Source organism: Haemorhous mexicanus, chromosome 11, assembly GCF_027477595.1.
Source record: "Haemorhous mexicanus isolate bHaeMex1 chromosome 11, bHaeMex1.pri, whole genome shotgun sequence".
Classification (NCBI taxonomy): Eukaryota; Metazoa; Chordata; class Aves; order Passeriformes; family Fringillidae; genus Haemorhous; species Haemorhous mexicanus.
The window spans coordinates 22,934,660-22,953,695 of NC_082351.1; the positions used below are offsets into that span (position 1 = coordinate 22,934,660).

Consider the following 19,036-nt stretch of genomic DNA (forward strand, 5'->3'; position numbering starts at 1 on the left):
AGGTATATGTAAGAGAACACCATTTTACAGATGGGGAAATTGAGACTGAGTGACTTCCTAAGTGACTTCCTTGCCAGGAATGACCTGGGACTAAAAGCCTTGGGTATCCTATCAGGACAAGGCATTCATTCCTGTGACCTGTCTGGGTTGTGGTAGGATGTAACACCAGCTGTTTAGCACTGGATTTTCTGTTGTTTGTGTGTTCTTTGCTGTTCATGTGGCACCTCTTGCTGTTGGAAAGCTGCTGCACCCTTCCAAGTGCCACACTCTGCACACAGCTCTTTGCTGCTGTTCCCACTGGGAAAGCACAGCAAGTTGGTTCCATGTATTCAGCAGCTCCCTAAATCATCAGGTACCCATATTTTGGAGTATCCAGGAGTTCTGGGCTGAAAACCCCAGAGGTAAGAGGAGAAGTTGGCAGCTCACAGCAGTGGAAGGGTGAGCATGGGAAGAGGTTCAGATTGTTGCTGTGCAGCTGATGAGTTACAGCAGCTCAGAGGGGCTGTGGCTCTGTTCTGGAGCAGAATCTCTTTTGCTACAGAAGAAACCTTGCTCAGGTGAATGCACGGGGTGAGCTGAGGCAATAAGAATGCTGTTGCACTTGTGGTATGCAGTGTGGACAGGGATGACACTTCTTTCCCACTTGTTCCTGCCAGCATCTCAAAATCCCAGCAATGCAAAGGCTTCCCAGCTGGGAGGCTGACTCATGCTGGGGCACTCCTGACTTTCTTTCAGGAACTCCTACGTGAGGCTCAGGCACCTCTGCACCAACACCTGGGTTCACAGCACCAACATCCCAATTGATAAAGAGGAGGAGAAACCTGTGATGCTGAAAGTAAGTTCTGTGACTTTGTGGAAGCACATCCTTTGATTCCTGTACTTCCACAAAAGTGTTGGCAGGAGTTTCACACCCTGAGCCTGTCACAAACTGAGCATGTGACAGTAATGAACAGTGCCTGTGCAAAATATTTGCTCCTAATGGCTCACTTTCGTGGTATTTTTCTAGTTACACTGTTCAGCTTCTGCTCCATAACAGTCATCAGGAGCAGGATATTTTTTCCACTGGCTTACAGCAGCGTTTTGCCATCTCACCTGCTGCTCCTTTGAATTTAGGGACAGCTTTGAGCTTGCACAGAGTGTTCTCAGAGCTTGGGTTCAGCTGTGCTCCCATGCTGCCTAAGCAGAGGGTGGCTTTTCTTTCATTATCACTGAGTGTGAGCCACTGCTTTGTTCCTGCCTTGGGGTTTGCTGATAAAGGTTCTCTGGCTTTCAGATTGGGACCTCTCCAGTGAAGGAGGACAAAGAAGCTTTTGCTATAGTGCCAGTCTCTCCTGCAGAGGTTCGGGACTTGGATTTTGCAAATGATGCAAGCAAAGTTTTAGGTTCCATTGCTGGCAAGCTGGAAAAGGGAACAATAACCCAGAATGAAAGAAGGTAAGGAAGCCAGAATTGGGATCAGGTGATGTTGTTTCCTGTAGTCAGTAACTGGTTCTTTGACAGTTTTATCAGAGGAAGCTATAGAAGAGGGATTTGGTTTCCTCCTTGATGGGATTTGATGTTGTGTGCATAGTGGAGGTTCTCAGGCCTGGTCTGTCCAGCCTTTCTTGTCCTCCATGAAGTGAGAGCATGAGAAATGTTGTGAGCTTGGGGGACTAATCCCCAGCATACCTCTGCAAATGGAGTGTGGGAATTCCTAATCCATCCTGTGAGGACTGAACATGTGACTTGCTGCAAATCCTCTGACCGTGTCTGTGAAAATGGGGCCACACAGAAGGAGCACAGGGGTGGCTGTGTCACACCAGGGCCCCTGTGCTTCCATAGCCAGTGCCTTGTATTTGGCCTTGGGAGAGATTATCACCTGATTTATGGTTTGTGGCAATTGAAAGAAGTGCCAGATAGAACTTGGCAAGTGTAGAGTTGTCCTAAAGGGATTTTCTTGCCTTGCTGCTGCTCTGGTTTAGCTGTTGGACAGTGAGGCTGCAGCAATGGGGGAGCATTAATTTCTAATTTTAAGTTCTGTGCAAACCTCTGAGCTTTATCCAGTCTCTAATTGCTGTTAGTTTTTCACTTAGCATTTAGAAATCTGTGCAAACTTAGCCTGGCACTGCTCTTTTAGCACATAAAATTTGTGTTCTCATGTTAACAGCTTCTGGCTTTTCCATAGATCTGTTACCAAACTGTTGGAGGATTTGGTCTACTTTGTAACTGGTGGAACTAATTCTGGCCAGGATGTCCTTGAGGTGGTGTTTTCTAAACCTAACAGAGAACGGCAAAAGCTGATGAGGGAGCAGAATATTCTAAAGCAGGTAGGCTGGGGTTTTCTCTGAGCTCTGCCTATGGGAAGAGTTCTTGGAAAAAAGAACCTGGTAACAGAGATGGGCTTGGAGCAGCCTGGCCCTGTGGGAGAGGTGTCCCTGCATGTGGCAGAGGGCTGGAACAAGATCATCTTCATGGTCCCTTCCAACCCAAGCCATTCTGTGGCTCCGTGAAGCTTTGGTCTCATATTATTGGCACCAAAAGGTCCTTTGAGTTTCCAGCTTTCAGCAGGCTCTGGGCAGTGGGTGTAGGCTCACCATTGCTGAACTAAAAATTCCAGCAGATGCTGTTGAATAAAGGTGATCAGCATCTTCTGTCCGGGCTGCTCCGTGGCCAAGAACCTTGGTGACTGCAGCCTATTTCTGATGTACCTTTTGAAATACAAAGGCACAGAGCTTTGACCCTAGTTACGAGCAGGACAAGGCAGTGCCTCACGGGGCTGTGTCTGTGTTTTTTACTAAACCTGCAGATTTTCAAGCTGTTGCAAGCGCCCTTCACGGACAGCGGGGACGGGCCGATGCTGCGGCTGGAGGAGCTGGGGGACCAGCGCCATGCACCCTTCAGGCACATCTGCAGGCTCTGCTACAGGGTGCTCAGGCACTCCCAGCAGGACTACAGGAAAAATCAGGTTGGAAATACCTCTGTCATGATCAATGGCACCAGCATGGTTCCTCTGCTCTAATTTAAAAAAAGCTTTATCCCGTGAAGTAAACCCTGCTCTGCTGTGGCTGCACAGTCAGCAAGAGGTTTTGGGATTGCTCAGTTTTGTTCTGTTTTTCATCTGTCAGAGACTATAGTGCAATTAGCACTGGTTCTAAGTGGGATTTAAGAAAACAACAGAATTTCTAACTGTCCCACCCAGGTGAATTTCAAGACTGTTCACTCTTGCTGACTACAGGCTCCATTGAGAGTTGCCCTGTAAATTAAGGCTGTTCTGGTTTTTTTGCCGTGTATTAAAAACAAGGTCCTGTCAGATAAGTGTAAATGCCTTGCTGCATCTAGGCCAGGAGAGAGGGGAGGGATGGAGGGTTGTCTGTCATTGTTTGCTTTCTTTCACACAAACAATTTGGATCTAACCCAGATTGCTCCTTGGGATGTTGGTATTGACAAACATCCACCTGTTTTCTGTTATTATTTTGAATTCTGACGGCTAATTACACCCCCCGTCCTCCTTGCCTGTGTGTTTTGAAGGAATACATTGCCAAGCAGTTTGGCTTCATGCAGAAGCAGATTGGCTATGATGTCTTGGCTGAGGACACCATCACAGCCCTGCTCCATAACAACCGCAAGCTCCTGGAGAAGCACATCACAGCTGCTGAGATTGACACCTTTGTGAGTCTCGTGAGGAAAAATAGGGAGCCCAGGTGAGAGCTGCATTTCTGAATATGTGATTGCCCTTCTCCTTCTGGGAAAAGTTTGTACCTGCCAGCTTGCTCAGGAGGAAGCACAGCCAGTTCACTGTGTTCTGGCACTCGCCCTGCCGTCCCCTCGGGCAGCAAGTCTTGCTCTGCACTGTTCAAGTGGAGTTCTGAATGTTTGCTTCCTGAAATGTAGCTTGCTTCAGTGTAGACTTCAGCAGTGATTGATACCCTCTTGGCTCGTGCTTTCCAACAGGTTTTTGGATTACCTCTCGGATCTGTGCGTCTCCATGAACAAGTCTATTCCCGTGACACAGGAGCTGATTTGCAAGGCCGTGCTGAACCCAGCCAATGCAGACATCCTCATTGAAACCAAGTAAGTTTGTGCCTTTCAAGATGGTTCTCCTGGTGTGAAGCAGAAGGAAGGTGGCTCCAAGCTGAGCACGCTGCTGGCAGGTCTCAGGGAAACAGGGAATTAATTGTGTGGGATTCTTTTCAAACACAGGGAGCAGGGCTGGGGACAGCAGATGTCTGCCAGGTGCATCCTCAGCCCCCAGGCAGAAACCCCTCAGATCTCTCCTGTTTGATCCAAAGCACCCAGACTCTGCAGGGAGGTGTGCAGGCTCCTGGGCTGATCCTCCCCCAGCTCTGAGGGATCTCAGCTGGCAGCAGAGCAGAAGCTGCTCCAGCTCTGCTCACCTTCCCTCCCACTGAGGTGGGGTTTGGGTGTCCTGCTCTCCTCTGCCATTGCTGAGGCCTCACAGCAGCACCAACTCCAGTTTGCCTTTGGTAAAGATGGCTTTATTCAATGTATGTACTAGGGAATAGATAACCATTATCAAAATACTGCAAAAGGGAAGCAGGTAGTATTTAAAACACAAATGGCTGAGAGTATACTTGTACATTTAGTTCTTGTCATGAAATCATCAAGGATGTATTTATTTCTTTGAACTCTTAGTATTGGTACATCACTTATTTGTCCTTGAGTATTTAATTTGGGGTTCTTTTGAGGTGTTGATATTTTCTTTGCTGGAAGCCTTTTTAGTATCAGCAGCTGATTTATTTCTAGTTACTTCATCACATAAACAGAAAGAAGTTCTGATCCATTTGGCCTTTATGGGATACAGAATGAATCAAATTTTTCTTTCTCCTGCCTTTTCCTAGTCTGCTGAATGACCTTTGAATCAGTTCTCCTGTAAAGAAGGTTTTGAAAGTCCATTATTATGTGTCTTTAACTTCCTTGTTTCTTCATCTTTTTCCCTTGAAAGGAGCTGAACTGTTCATCCTTTTAAGGCTGAATGGAAAACTTACAGCCTAATGCTTTTAATAATACACCCCAGTGATTTGGTGTAGTAAAATGCTGCTGCTGCAAGGGCAGGATGCAGTTTAGCAAGAGTCTTAGAAGAGACGTGAAGGATGCCTGTGGGTCTGCAGTGTAACCTCCCTTTCTCTCCAGGCTGGTGCTCTCTCGGTTTGAATTTGAGGAGGTGTCGAGTGGAGAAAATGCCTTGGAGGTTGGAGAGGATGAGGAGGAAGTGTGGCTGTTCTGGAGGGACAGCAACAAGGAGATCCGCAGCAAGAGCATCCGGGAGCTGGCCCAGGACGCCAAGGAGGGGCAGAAGGAGGACAGGGACGTGCTCAGCTACTACAGGTGAGCAGCACCCAGCAGCTCCCAGCTCAGCAGGGCTGCCTGGGCAGGCCCTGGGTGCCCAGGGTGTGCTTGGGGAGCAGAGCTCCTGTTCCATGCACAAAACAGCCTTCAGAGAGGGAGGGTGGAGGCTCTCAGAAGTGAGAGCTGAAAGCACAGTTATTCATGGTGAGGAGTCCAGATGTTGACATGAGCCAGTTTAAACTGATTTTTAAAGAATAGTTCAGGCTTTGTTGATTCAGTGTGTTGAACTTCCCAAGCACTTTGTGCTTGGTTTCCTGCTGGTGGGTGTTAGAAAATCCCCTGCAGATGACCACTGGGATCCCTGTGTTCAGGGGCACTTGGGGATTGCAGGATTTGGGTGGGTGGCTTTGCTTTTGGTTTGCAGGAAGTCACTGCTGTTTTCTGTGCCTCCTGCTTGCTCCCCAAGCCTTTAGGGGTCCTGTACTGGCAGCAGCACCAGTGTGAGGCTGTGCTGGTGCCCCAGGCTGGGTGTGCAGGGGGTGCAGGGCTGTTTGCACAGCCCAGGCCGTGCTTTGGGCAGCTCTGACACGGGTGAGCTTTCCAGATGACTTGACAAGACACCGAGTTCTTGGCATGGTGTAAGGTCGGGTTTCAGCCCAGACCAAATTCCTGTGTCTGGGTTATAAACCCCTGAGAGTCATTTGACAGACTCAGTTGTGGCAGTGCAGAAAGCACAACTAGATTATTTGTTTAAATAACCATTTTGTTTTGAATTGTTTCTTTCATTCAAATGATTCTTGCAGGAAAATTCCTAATACCTGGTTTTATTTGAGCTCGTTGGAGCTCAAAAGGAGACCTCTTAGATAAAAGTTTTTTAAAACATACTTGCTTTCAAAGTAGGTATTTTGTTTGTAAAGTAAAGTAGTTTATATATATATTTATATGTACTTTACCCAGGAAATTAAACCATAATCCTCATGCCTACATAAATTAATACATATAATTTTCTTTTTTCCCATTTTCCCCCCCAAAGATGCCAGCTGAACCTCTTTGCTTTATATGTGCACTATATATATTTTTGTGGATATAAAGTATACTTCAACTATATTTATCAGTATTTTTATATGCTTATCTATATGTATTTGTATATGCATTTATATATGCTTTGTTTCTAAGGGTTGAAGTAGATTGTACATACATATCTATATGTATTTTACATGGGAAATTAAACCATAATCTTCAAGCCTACATAGTTTACCCCCTATAATTTTCTTTTTTTGCTTTTCCCCCCAAAGATACCAGCTGAACCTCTTGCTTTATATAGACACTCTCTATATATTTTATATGTATAAAAACTTTATTTATATCTATAATATATTATATATTTATATATTTTTATGTCTATAAAGTATACTTTAGATATATTTATATATACATTGTTTCTAAGGGTTAAAGTAGATTGTACATACATATCCATATGTATTTTACATGGGAAATTAAACCATAATCTTCAAGCCTACATAGCTAACACCTATAATTTTCTTTTTTTGCTTTTCCCCCCAAAGATACCAGCTGAACCTCTTGCTTTATGTATAAATTTTTATATTTATAAAAGTTATATTTATAAAATATTATATATTTATATATTTTTATGTATATAAAGTACACTTTATATATATTTATATGTACTTTGTTTCTAAGGGTTAAAGTAGGGTGTATATACATATCCATATGTATTTTACACGGGAAATTAAGCCATAATCCTCAAGCCTACATAGTTTACCCCCTATAATTTTCTTTTTTTGCTTTTCCCCCCAAAGATACCAGCTGAACTTCTTGCTTTTTGTATACACTCACTATAAATTTTATATGTATAAAAATTATATTTATATCTATAATATATATTTATATATTTTTATTTATATAAAGTATACTTTATATATATTTATATATACTTTGTTTCTAAGGGTTAAAGTAGGGTGTATCTACATATCCATATGTATTTTACATGGGAAATTAAGCCATAATCCTCAAGCCCACATAGATTAACACAAATAATTTTCTCTTTCCCTTTCCCCTGAAGATACCAGCTGAACCTCTTTGCTCGCATGTGCCTGGACCGGCAGTACTTGGCCATCAACGAGATCTCGGGGCAGCTGGACGTGGACCTGATCCTGCGCTGCATGGCCGACGAGAACCTGCCCTACGACCTGCGCGCCTCCTTCTGCCGCCTGATGCTGCACATGCATGTGGACAGGGACCCCCAGGAGCAGGTGACCCCCGTCAAGTACGCCCGCCTCTGGTCCGAGATCCCCTCCGAGATCGCCATCGACGAGTGAGTGCTGCTGGGGGCGCGGCTGCTGCGCACAGGGCGGCTTTTCACCCGGCTCCCTTCCTCGCTGCTGGGGTTTGTGTGGCTTGCTGGAAGTGTTCTGCTTCCTTCTGCTTGCTTGGTACTCAGCTCATGGGTCACTAGTTGATGGAGCTTGCCAAAGACTTTCTTCTCTAAAGGTGTTTGTGTTCTTGTCTCCTGGGTAGAAGATGCTTCCCGCAGGTACCTGTCCCTCCTCTCCCAGCTGCAGGTTGGTTCCCCTGGGACAGGTGTGATTGCAGGATTGGTTCTGGACAGGATTGGTTGTGAAGTGCAGGCTGATTCTCACAGATCCTTATCAGCCCAGCCGTCAGCTGTACTCAGCCAAAGCACCAGGCCTGAGCCATGACTCTACAAGGTTTTACCTGTGTGCAACCTCTGTGGGGTTTTAAGGCAGGATCAGTCCTGAGGTCATGTGTTGTTTATAGAGTTGCTGTTTGGAAGTAAATCAAACACCCTGTAAGGTGTTGCTGAGAATGAAGTAAGCTCCCTGTGTGTGGGGTGAGCTCGGTGGTCACAGTGTGTCTGGGCCATGTGACCCTGGAGTGACCTGGACAGGTCCTGACCTGGACCTCTCTCCTCCTGCCTCATTTGGCTGGAGAACCACAGAGTTGTTAAGCTTGGGAAAGCCCTTCAAGCTCAGGTCCAGCATTTAGCACTGAGCCGTGTCCCCAGGTGTCACATCCACACATCTTTGGGACACTTCAGGGATGGTGCTTCCACCACTGCCCTGGGCCCTCTGTTCCTGGGCTTGACCACTGTTCCACTGAAGACATTTTCACTAAAATCTCTCTGAACCTCCCCAATTTGGGGCCATTTCCTCTGAGTGTGGTGCCCTCAGAACAGACTGTCCTTATGGGAGCTCACCAGCAGCAGCAGAAACGTGGGAAGATGCTCAAACAAGGACACATTCCTGAACATCCAGTGGAAAATCCTCTGGCACAGTGATCAAAAACCTACACAAAACCACAGCTGGAGCAGGCATGAGGTTTCTTGACCACTTGTATTAACTCTATAATTAATAATTCCAAATTTGTAGTACTCAGCTCTTCAGAGCTCATTTTTTTCAGTTGGAGAAAATGAACACTGAAAATTGAAGTTACATCTTGGGAATTTAAGTCTTGCCAATGTTAATGCAGGTGTTCAGTGGTTTCTTGTATTTCCCTCCTTGCCAGCCTGGTTTTCTCTGCTGAGAGAGATGCAGTAGATAATAAACCAAATTTCAAGGCCAAAATATAAAACCAAATGGTTTTAGCTCTGGCAGGGGCTCACCAGTGATAAGTGATCAAACAGGAAGCAGAAGTATTTGTGGGAGGTGGTGGGATTGTCCTTCTCAAAGTCACTCTGCACAAACTGAGAAAAAACCCTAGAATTTATATTAAAAATTAAAACCTGCTTTGCATATATATTGGTTTTATTTGGAGGGAAAATACCATCCCCACTCAGCCTCTCTTGGCCACCCGTTCTCCTCAGTGCTGCCCATCACTTGTCATTGTTTCCACTCAAATAATGAGGTTGCTTTTTGTGTTTTTTGGGACAAAATTATCTTTTTTTTTCTTTTCCTCAGATGTTTCAAAATAGTACCTAATGAGCATATGGGATAAACCAACAAAAGCCAGGAAATTCTGGTGTCAGTGACCTGACTCCCTCCTTTGGATAAATTATTTACCAGCCTTTAGCTTTTCTTAGATTTTGACAAACCAATGAAAAATTGTACTGGGGGGAAAAGAGCCCTGTGTATTTGCATGCTAAGTTTCGTTTTGTTTTCTTTTTTTGTTTTGTTCTTTTTTTTCCCCTCTTCAGCTATGATAGCAGTGGAACTTCCAAAGATGAAATTAAGGAGAGATTTGCACAAACAATGGAATTTGTAGAGGAATATTTAAGAGATGTGGTGTGTCAGAGGTTCCCTTTCTCTGATAAAGAGAAAAATAAGCTCACTTTTGAGGTAGTTATCCAGTTCTGATTTTATCCTATTTTTTTTTTTTTTGGTGGAATGTTGGTTATTTTTTCAGCACCAGTTAGTTTGGCAAGTAATTAGTGGGTGCAATTAGTGAGTGCTGAGCCTCAGCTGGCTCCTTTCTCCTTGTGCAAGTAATCCCACTGAAGTTTGTGAGTTTGCAGTGATGGTTCTTGAAATACAATTAATGCAGTTCAATTTGTCTGAGGTTTGCAGCAGCCTTGTTTACTCTCTGGGCTCTCAGTGTTATTCCAAAGCCAGGCTTTACTGGAATAAATATCTCAAAAATTAAACACTGCATGCACAGAGAGCCTCCAGAGCTTTTAGTCATGTTCACCAAGAGAAAAAGTGTCCTGTGCCTTACTGACCTGTTAATAGTCTGTGCAAATAAAATGTTGCAAATCCATGCAACAAATAACCATTAATTTAAGAAAAGCTGTGATATCCTGAAAAAAATACAGTTGGTGTCATGTGCTTCTAACAATGGGGCTACGTTAAATATTTGCCCTGTATGTGATATCTTTATGTGGGTCTTTATGGGGTGGACTTGTGGGGGAACTTTATGGCTTGGAGGTTACAAAGCTCGGCTTTATGGGTGTGATATCTTTTTTGTAAGGCAATGATAAAAATTATCTGTACCTTCCCTCTAGTCTTGTTTTGTAATGAGACAAGTAGAGTCTGATTTTGTAGCTCTAGAATATCAGTTGCAGATACAGACATGAACTGCAAGCATTGCATTGTTTGTAGGCAAGTAGAAAACTTTCTGCTGTGATGTAGAACTAGACAGTCTTGCAGAATTCCCAGATATTGTGATAAAATGTGACCCTCAGCCAGGTTCTTGATCTTGTCACTGTGTTAAGACAACTTGACTGTGATAGCAAAATGTTTAGTATTAATCAGGCTTTTTATTGTTATTTTGGTAGGTTGTTAACTTAGCCAGAAATCTGATATATTTTGGTTTCTACAACTTCTGTGACCTCCTCAGACTAACCAAAATCCTCCTTGCTATATTAGACTGTGTGCACATCACTACCATCTTCCCTATTACCAAGATGGCAAAAGGCGAGGAAAGTAAAGGTAAGGCTGGGAAGTGTAGGACAGAAAGTTCTTGGGTGGCTCTAGTTCATTCCAAAATGTCACTGTGGGGTGGACAGTGAAGTCACACAGCATCCTGAGCTGGAAGGGACCCACCAGGATCATCCAGCCCAGCTCTTGGCCCTGCACAGATACCCCAGATCCCACCCTGGCCATCCCTGGTGTTGCTGTCCGAGGGCTCCTGGAGCTCTGGGGCTGTGCCCATTCCCTGGGCAGTGCCAGCACCCTCTGGGGAAGGACCTTTCCCAGAGTCCAGCCTGACCTGCTCTGGCCCAGCTCCAGCTGTTCCCTGGGTGCTATCCCTGACCCAGGGAGCAGAGCTGGGAGCTGCCCCTTGGGAGGAGCTGCAGCCCCAGTGATGTCTGACCTCAGTGTGCTCTGCCCCATCTGAGCAGACCAAGAGAGCTCAGTGCTCCTCATATCACTTCTCCCCTGGTCCCTTCCCCACCTTTGTAGCCTCCTTTGGGTGCTTTCTAACATATTTAGATCTTACATTTTGGCCCCCAAAAGTGCCTCCAGGGCTGGAGGTGAGGCTGCCCCAGAGCAGAGCAGGACCATCCCCTCCCTCCCTGGCCAGTGATGCTGTCCTTGGGAATTCTTTCTGTCCATGGCTTGGTTGTAAAGCTGGGTAGTGCCTGTGATGGGAGAGGGCAGGGGGCTTCTCCAAGCACTGCAGTGCTTCTGTTGGCTTCCCCTGTCCCCAGGGTGTGGCTGTGACATGTTGAGACAGTTTCCCATTGCAGGCTGTGGCCGGTCCTTGCCCTGTCAGTGCAGCCCCATCCCAGCACCTAACCCTTGCTGTTTCCTCTCTGAAGGGAGCAATGTGATGAGGTCCATCCACGGCGTGGGGGAGCTGATGACCCAGGTGGTGCTCAGGGGCGGGGGGTTCCTGCCCATGACTCCCCTGGCAGCTGCCCCTGAGGGGAATGTCAAGCAGAGCGAGCCAGAGAAGGAGGACATCCTGGTCATGGACACCAAGCTCAAGATCATCGAGATACTCCAGGTACCACATGGCTGCAGCTCCTCGTGCTGTCCTCCAGCATTAATGGTGTCCTGCTGCCTCTTAATGTACTTCTGACTCTCAGACTGGGAAAGGATTGCCAGGGTGACCTTGTCAGGCACAGGGATCCCAACTTGTTTATGACAATGTTGTGCCATTATTGATAGAATTTATTAGAAAAGAGTTTGCAGTAGACATCTGTGTATTTAGCAGTGATTTGTATCTGACTTCAGGCAGAGCTGTCATTTTCCACCCCGTTGTCTTCCCGATTTCTCTGGGTCTGCAGAGCCATCTGAAGTGCCCTGAGGAACGGGGAGATCTCGAGACTCCTCTTGGCAGAGCCATCAGCCTGCCATGTGTTTTCAGCAGGCACAGCCAGCCTCTCTCCCTCCCATCTCTGCCTCTCTCACTTGCTCACCCTGAAGTCTTTGGGATGCACACATTTTTCCTCGTTATTGACTCAGAATTATTGTGCTGAGATGCATCTTCCCTCAGTGGGTGTGGGAGTCCTTTTTGTGCTCAGTAGTTCTATCAGCCAGGCCCTGGGGGTCAGCATGCTGCCAGAGCCTGGTGGGCGAAGGCAGGAGAGCAGCAGGAGAGCCCTGGTGTTCCTTCCCTGTGCCCCGTGGGAGGCTCTGCCCTTCCCTCAGCAGCAGATGCAGCACAGGGGAGGCTCCATTCCTTCCTTGCACCATTGCTAATTTCAGCTCAAGCCAGAGCTTCTCTCGTGGCCTGGCATGTGCAGGGGTATCTCAGTGTGCCAGTATTCCCTGCTACCAGGGGCCTTTCAAGCTGGCATTAAGCATTTTCCCCAAAAGCTGCAAGAACTCGGAGTGTTCTTGGCTTTGTAGCTCCTTCCTCAAGAGGAAGACCGTGGAGAAGGTGGTCTCTGCTAGGCTGGAGGTTTCTGTGGCACCAGCTGGTCCAGCCCAGCTGAAGTGGTGACTTGTATGGCACAGCCTGGCTCCTGACAGCTCGTGTCCTGCTCCTGTGTCCCAGCACCCCGGGAGAGCAGCAGCACATGTTCAGGATGGAGATGGAAGTGCTGCTTCCCTGTCCTGGGGGACGGGGTGAGGATGCCAGCATCACACAGGAATGAGGCACCAAAACCCTGCCAAAATGTTTTACTCATCAGTGTTTATTATGTGTGTGTATCATGCTCGTTGAAATCCCTGGAAAATATTACTGAATTCTGGGGGTTTTGAAGGTGACATTTTCATATCATGGAAAGATGGAATCCCAGAATGGTTTGTGTTGAAAAGGACCTTGAAGCTCATCCAGTTTCACTCCCTGCCATGGGCAGGGACACCTCCCAGGGTGATCCAAGCTCTGTCCATCCTGCCTTGGACATTCCAGGGATCCAGGGGCAGCCACAGCTGCTGTGGGCACCCTGTGTCAGGGCCTCTCCACCCTGGGTAACTTTTCCAGGTTAAATCCACATCTCTGCTCAGTTGATGTCTTTGTGTGAGTTGTAGATGTGGTGGAAATACACAGATTATTTCAACATTTCTCCAACTTCTGTGCCATCAGTTTATTCTGAACGTGCGGTTGGACTACAGGATCTCCTGCCTGCTTTGTATATTTAAACATGAATTTGATGAAAGCAATGCCCAGATGTCTGAATCCCCCACTGGAAGCAGTAGTCAAGAAATGCCAGCTAATGTACCAGGTGGGTTATTTGGCAAGGAATGAGGTTGTGTGGCTTAGGGAAGACTGGAATCTTCAAGGGGCCAATGGGATGATTGTTGCAGGTCCCACTTGCCATTTGAAATGTTTTTAAGCTGGAAAAACATCTTTGCTGCCACTCTGACCTCATGTATTTGTCTTGTCTATTTTTTCAGGAGCCCTGGACTTTGAACACATTGAAGAACAAGCCGAGGGGATCTTTGGTGGAAGGAAAGTATCTCTTCACAGGTGCTAATCGAGGGGAAGTCCCCAGGCTGGAGAGCTCTCAAGAGTGGGGACTGGGAAAACAGCTTCTTTCTCCTAAAGTGGTTTGGCTGCAGCTCAGAGTAGGGTCCATTTGGATCCAGAGATGAGGATCAGGGGTTCCTCAGCCAGAAGGATCATTGGGGGGGCTCTGTGCTGTGGGTGAAAGCCAAGCTGCAGGATTGGTGCATCTCAGCTCAATGCTGCAATAAAATCTCAGTACAATTTCCCCCTTATTTAAAAGTAAGAAAAAAAGGTTTTCTGCCACTGCTGAGAGAATTTAGAAGCTGCTGGGATGCTCAGTCTAATGTGCTGGTTAACTCCTGCTGTGTTTCCAGTGAGGAGAACACCCCTCTGGATTTGGATGATCACGGGGGCAGGACTTTCCTGCGGGTCCTACTGCATTTGACGATGCACGATTACCCTCCCCTGGTGTCTGGTGCATTGCAGCTGCTCTTCAGGCACTTCAGCCAGAGACAAGAGGTCCTTCAGGCTTTCAAGCAGGTACCTGTGTGTCTGGAGAGAGTTATTCCTCATCTGAATGTGCTTATGGCAGCTGAACCCAGCCCTTTTTGTGCCACTCATGTCTTTGCCTCCCTGTAAGGTTCAACTGCTCGTTACCAGCCAAGATGTTGACAACTACAAGCAGATCAAACAAGATTTGGACCAGCTGAGGTCCATAGTGGAGAAATCTGAGCTCTGGGTGTACAAAGGCCAAGGTCCTGATGAGGCCATGGACAGTGTGCCAGGTGAAAACGAGCACAAGAAGAAAGAGGTAATTGGGTTGTGTTTGTGTGAATTTGGGTGGGTATTTGCAGGGTGTAGCTGCTGTCAGAACTGTGACAAGGCCCATCTTCCCAGCACACTGCCTAGGTGAGGTTCTCTACTGCTTTCAGGTTGAGGCAGGAATGAGAGGAGAACTTGAGCCAAGTGATGCCCAGTAGCAGCCCCTGAGGTGTCACCTTTAGGGTCTGACAGGGCTGGTTTGGGCTTGCTCTGGCTCCCTTTTCACCACTGACCAGTGGCACGGATTTGTGCAGTCAAAAGTACCTCAAGTAAGGTAAGGGCAGAGCTGTGAACTGCTCAGGTGACAGCAGAGAACTGTGCTTTATCTCTACCTGGTAACAAAGGATTTTCCCCACCTGCACCTCTGGCTTAGAGCTCTTTGAGTATCTTGTTTCCATGTAATTTGCAATCAAATAGGAAAGACTGGCTGAGGGGATGCAAGAAGCAGTCCCTGGTTTAGGAACATTTATTGTTGGAAGTAAATACAAGTAATCCACTTGTTGCTTTTCTTGTACACATTGCAGTGAGGAATCTCTTGGTACTTGTGCAGTGACAGTTCAATAACAATGGAGAGGCAGAGAAAGGAAGGGGTTTTTTTCTGAGGGGAGACTTGATTAGAGACAGAATGTGACAGGCAAAGGACGGGAGGTTGCTGCCTCTGAAATCATCCCTCCCTCACCTTGTTTTGTGTCCTAGAGGTCAATGTGACTTGACAGGATAATTGTATGTGTTTTTCTGAGGCTGTCAGAGAGCTGGAGGATGACAGTCCTTCCCAGGAGGAGAGCGGGCGCTATCCTAGAACGGTAATTTTAGCCTTCATGTAGACAGTAGTATAAGCTACTAATAAATTGTCTGATTTTATCCTCAGGAAGGTCACAGCAAGTCTCAAAAGCCTGAAAGTACTAGCAGCTACAACTACCGGGTAGTAAAAGAGGTAAAACTTTGCTTCTTGATAGTTCACTGGAAGTGTAAATGAGTAACAGAGCTCTGGAGAGCTGCAGTCAGAGGGAGGCACCCAGGAAAGTCTGAGTCACTCTGCCATTGTGGAAACTATTTGCTGAGTAATAACAAATCCCAACTTGAATGAGAAGCCAGGATAGAATAAGCACGACGTGTGTATTCTTTCCTTAAGAATGGATTAGTGAGAAACGTGACGTTTGCTGCTGTTTCATTGGTAACACAATATTTTTATTGTTAAGGATTTCAAAGGCAGTAAGCAAGGGGAGAAGCCATTTAATTCTCCCTGTCCTGAGTACCTTGCACTCAAAGCCACTGTGCTGTTGACATTTAATGTAGAAAATACCAGATGAAGAACGTGCTGTGGTGCTGGTGTGGTGTGAGCTGAAGGTGTGTCTGTGGCTCTGCTGTGGAGCTTGATGTTGTGTTCACTTGACATGGCTGAGTTCTGCAGGAGCATAGGATCTCAGAATTGTAGAGTGTCCTGAGGTGGAAGGGACCCACAAGGATCATCCAAGTCCAGCAGCCCTAGTCAGATGCCACGGATGGAGCCTGGGCCACGAGGGGCTGCCTGGAGCCGCTCTGCTCCTGCAGATGAGTTGGTCCCTGTTGCTGCTCTCTGGGACCTGGCGCTCTCTGGAAGAAAAGCCAGAGTTGGGGCTCTAAGGCCAGTGTCTCCTGCAGATCCTGCTGCGGCTCAGCAAGCTCTGCGTGCAGGAGGGGGCCTCGGTGAGGAAGAGCAGGAAGCAGCAGCAGCGACTCCTGAGGAACATGGGAGCTCACGCCGTGGTGCTGGAGCTGCTGCAGATCCCTTACGAGAAGGTGGGGCTTTGTGTCATGCTGACAGGCTCTTCATACCTCCTCTGAATCTTCCTGAACCTCCTCCCTGTAGATTGGAGGCACAGAGGCTGGTTTATGTAGCCTCATAGTCTGTAGAATACCCAGTCTCAGAAATAAGGAGCTCAGCCAATCTCTGTTTATTTTAAGCCTTTGAATATACAGATTGCCTGAAGAAATACTCACATATCATACTTCAGAATTAAGGCTGAGCTCTGAGCTTTTCATGAGAGGTAGCTGCTGCCTTGAGGTTAAGCTGTGTTGATGGAAACAAGACCCTTGTTGTGAGGCAGCTGTGTGAGCACCATCCTGGGGGCAAGGAGGGAAGGGAGGGTGCCTGCTGCTCCAGGGGGATGAGCAGTGTATACAGACCCTTCCCCCCAGCTGTAGAGTCCTAAACTCCCCCTTAGAGGTGAATAAATACCCACTGGCTCTCCAGGTGAGGTCTGCTGCTCCTAATTAGCCTTATCAGGGCTAAGACTTGGCAGCTGTGCAGCTTGGAGCCCACTGGGCCTGGGTTGTGCCTGTGAGCCTGCAGAGCACCAGGCTGTGCTGACACAGCACACCCCAAGGTCAGCACGTTGGCTGCTCGTTAATCACAGCTGACAGGTATTTATCAGTACTGAGGTGAGGCACCTCTGCACATTTTCCTGGTCACTCTGCTGTCCTCTCTTTCAAACTCATCAGGTTTCTGAGAACCAGTAATTCTACACAGTAGCTTTGATTAATGTTAATTCTCGTGGTTTCTTGCGTCATATTTTGCTAAAAAAGCAGCAGCAAAAACACCTTTCAATGCCTGCTCATCACCTTTCTGTCCCCTGCATGTGAATGTGCATCAGACAGGCAGTGTGGAAGGGGTTTCACCCTTGGAAAGATATGAAATTCCTTAAAAATAAAGACAGACAGTAATTTTCCAAAGCGTGGCTCCTGCCGTCGGTGGGCTGGGAATCCACGCTGACGTCAGAGGAAGGGCACTGGTTCCTCAGCAGTGCTTGGAAGGCTGCAAGGAGCGTGGAGGTTCCAGTAAAGATAAATTGGGCTGGGCTGGTGCAAAAGCAACTTTCCATGGCTGCTTTGCCATGAGCTTCCCCGTGCGTGGCTGCGGAAGGCGCTGCAGTGGGACGTGGCAGCTCTCCTGGGCAGCCCCGAGGTGATGATGTGTGGTTTGGCCAAGGGGCTGGGATGTTCAGAAGAGTAGAAGTGACTAAAGCACGTTGCTGGCAGGCCTGGCTGTGGAATAGGCACTTTTAGAGAATAAACTACTGTAATTTCTATTATGGGCCTTATTTTTGACGCTTTTTGGAAGCGTGGAGCTGGCCCAGCTCATCCCAAACGTCTGTGAACTGGGTGGAGGTTTGTTTTCCTTTGGGGTGTGAGAGACGTGACAGTTCCCTTGCTGGAGCTGTGGTTCATCCTGTGCTCACCTCAAGGTGAACCTTTGGATTCTTTTTAACCCCCTCTTCTTTGTCATGCAATCCCAGGCTGAAGACACGAGGATGCAGGAGATAATGAAGCTTGCACACGAGTTCCTGCAGAACTTCTGTGCTGGGAACCAACAGAACCAGGCCTTGCTGCACAAGCACATAAACCTGTTCCTTAACCCAGGGGTAAGAATAACCTCGGGCCCTGATTTTTTTTTTTGTTCTAGCAAGAGAAGGGACTGCACTGTCCTTGGTGATACCTCTGAGGCTGTTCTGTTGCAAGATTGGTTGAAGAGGTCACATTTTGTTTTCATTCTAAAGCCTCAAAAGTTGGCAAGATGTTTGATTAGGGCAGTTTCAGTGTAGAAAGTTCAAGAGGCTGAAGTGGAGTGAAAAATAGGCTGAAATTGGAGCAGTGGTGTTGAAAGCTGAGGTCCTCGGCAAAGTTCCCTTCAGCCCATGCTTGCAGAAGTGTTGGCTTTACCCTAACACCAGTGGGGATGTTGTTGATTTTCTGACTTTTTGCTCCCTTTCATCCCCTCCATCAGATCCTGGAAGCAGTGACAATGCAGCACATTTTCATGAACAACTTCCAGCTCTGCAGCGAGATCAACGAGCGCGTGGTTCAGCACTTCGTCCACTGCATCGAGACGCACGGCAGGAACGTTCAGTACATCAAGTTCCTGCAGACCATCGTCAAGGCAGAGGGGAAATTCATTAAGAAATGCCAAGATATGGTAATGGCTGAGGTGAGAGCTGCAGAGATTTGCAGGGTCTGAACAGAAGTTTGCACATAGCAGTTGGTGAACATGACAAATTGATCCTCTCGCTTCGGGGACTGCCAAGAAGCTGACAGCTCTCACCATGCAAAAAGAGCATTTCAGCTCCCAGGAAGCTCAGGCTTTTTGTGACCAAAAGCTCTCTGAGCTCCTGACTCACAGGTGTAACAAGGGGTTGGTTGTTAATGGCACGAGTTACTTCCCAGGCCTGGACCCAGCAGCATGTAGGTGGGGTTATGAAGCAAGGGTGCCTTTGTCTAGCAAAACTGGCTTGAAGAGAACTAGTTTAATTTCAAGATGACTAAAGCAGAAGGAGAATTTCACCATGATAGCATTTTGGTGGGAGTTTTTTATGAAATGTTAGAACCACCATAGAATCACTTTCTACTGTCCCAGGGTGCTCCAAGCCCCATCCAGTCTGGCCCTGGGCACTTCCAGGAATGGGGCAGCCCTGGCTTCTCTGGGCAACTGTGCCAAGCCCTCACCACCCATATTTTTTCTGCCATTCAAACCTGCTCTCAATTTGAAGCCATCCCCTTTTGTCCTGTCTCTCCAAGCCCTTGCAGATAGTCTTAGCAAGATGTGCTTACTCAGCTGTTCAGGTGTGAAGGGGAGGAA

The 19,036-nt window shown here is 47.1% G+C and overlaps 1 protein-coding gene across 1 annotated transcript in view; it reads left to right on the forward strand.

The window, feature by feature from the left end:
• ITPR1 (inositol 1,4,5-trisphosphate receptor type 1) overlaps positions 1-19,036 on the forward strand; it is a 163,560-nt gene that overhangs the window by 59,685 nt on the left and 84,839 nt on the right. The window contains exons 13-31 of the mRNA XM_059856856.1: positions 736-835; positions 1,274-1,434; positions 2,165-2,306; positions 2,786-2,944; positions 3,508-3,680; positions 3,931-4,050; positions 5,131-5,325; positions 7,370-7,621; positions 9,461-9,602; positions 10,538-10,691; positions 11,525-11,712; positions 13,240-13,378; positions 13,551-13,609; positions 13,981-14,142; positions 14,243-14,413; positions 15,293-15,358; positions 16,066-16,203; positions 17,700-17,825; positions 18,188-18,388. Of these exons, the coding sequence (XP_059712839.1) occupies positions 736-835; positions 1,274-1,434; positions 2,165-2,306; positions 2,786-2,944; positions 3,508-3,680; positions 3,931-4,050; positions 5,131-5,325; positions 7,370-7,621; positions 9,461-9,602; positions 10,538-10,691; positions 11,525-11,712; positions 13,240-13,378; positions 13,551-13,609; positions 13,981-14,142; positions 14,243-14,413; positions 15,293-15,358; positions 16,066-16,203; positions 17,700-17,825; positions 18,188-18,388 (2,848 nt within the window). The remainder of the gene's footprint in view (positions 1-735; positions 836-1,273; positions 1,435-2,164; positions 2,307-2,785; positions 2,945-3,507; positions 3,681-3,930; positions 4,051-5,130; positions 5,326-7,369; positions 7,622-9,460; positions 9,603-10,537; positions 10,692-11,524; positions 11,713-13,239; positions 13,379-13,550; positions 13,610-13,980; positions 14,143-14,242; positions 14,414-15,292; positions 15,359-16,065; positions 16,204-17,699; positions 17,826-18,187; positions 18,389-19,036) is intronic.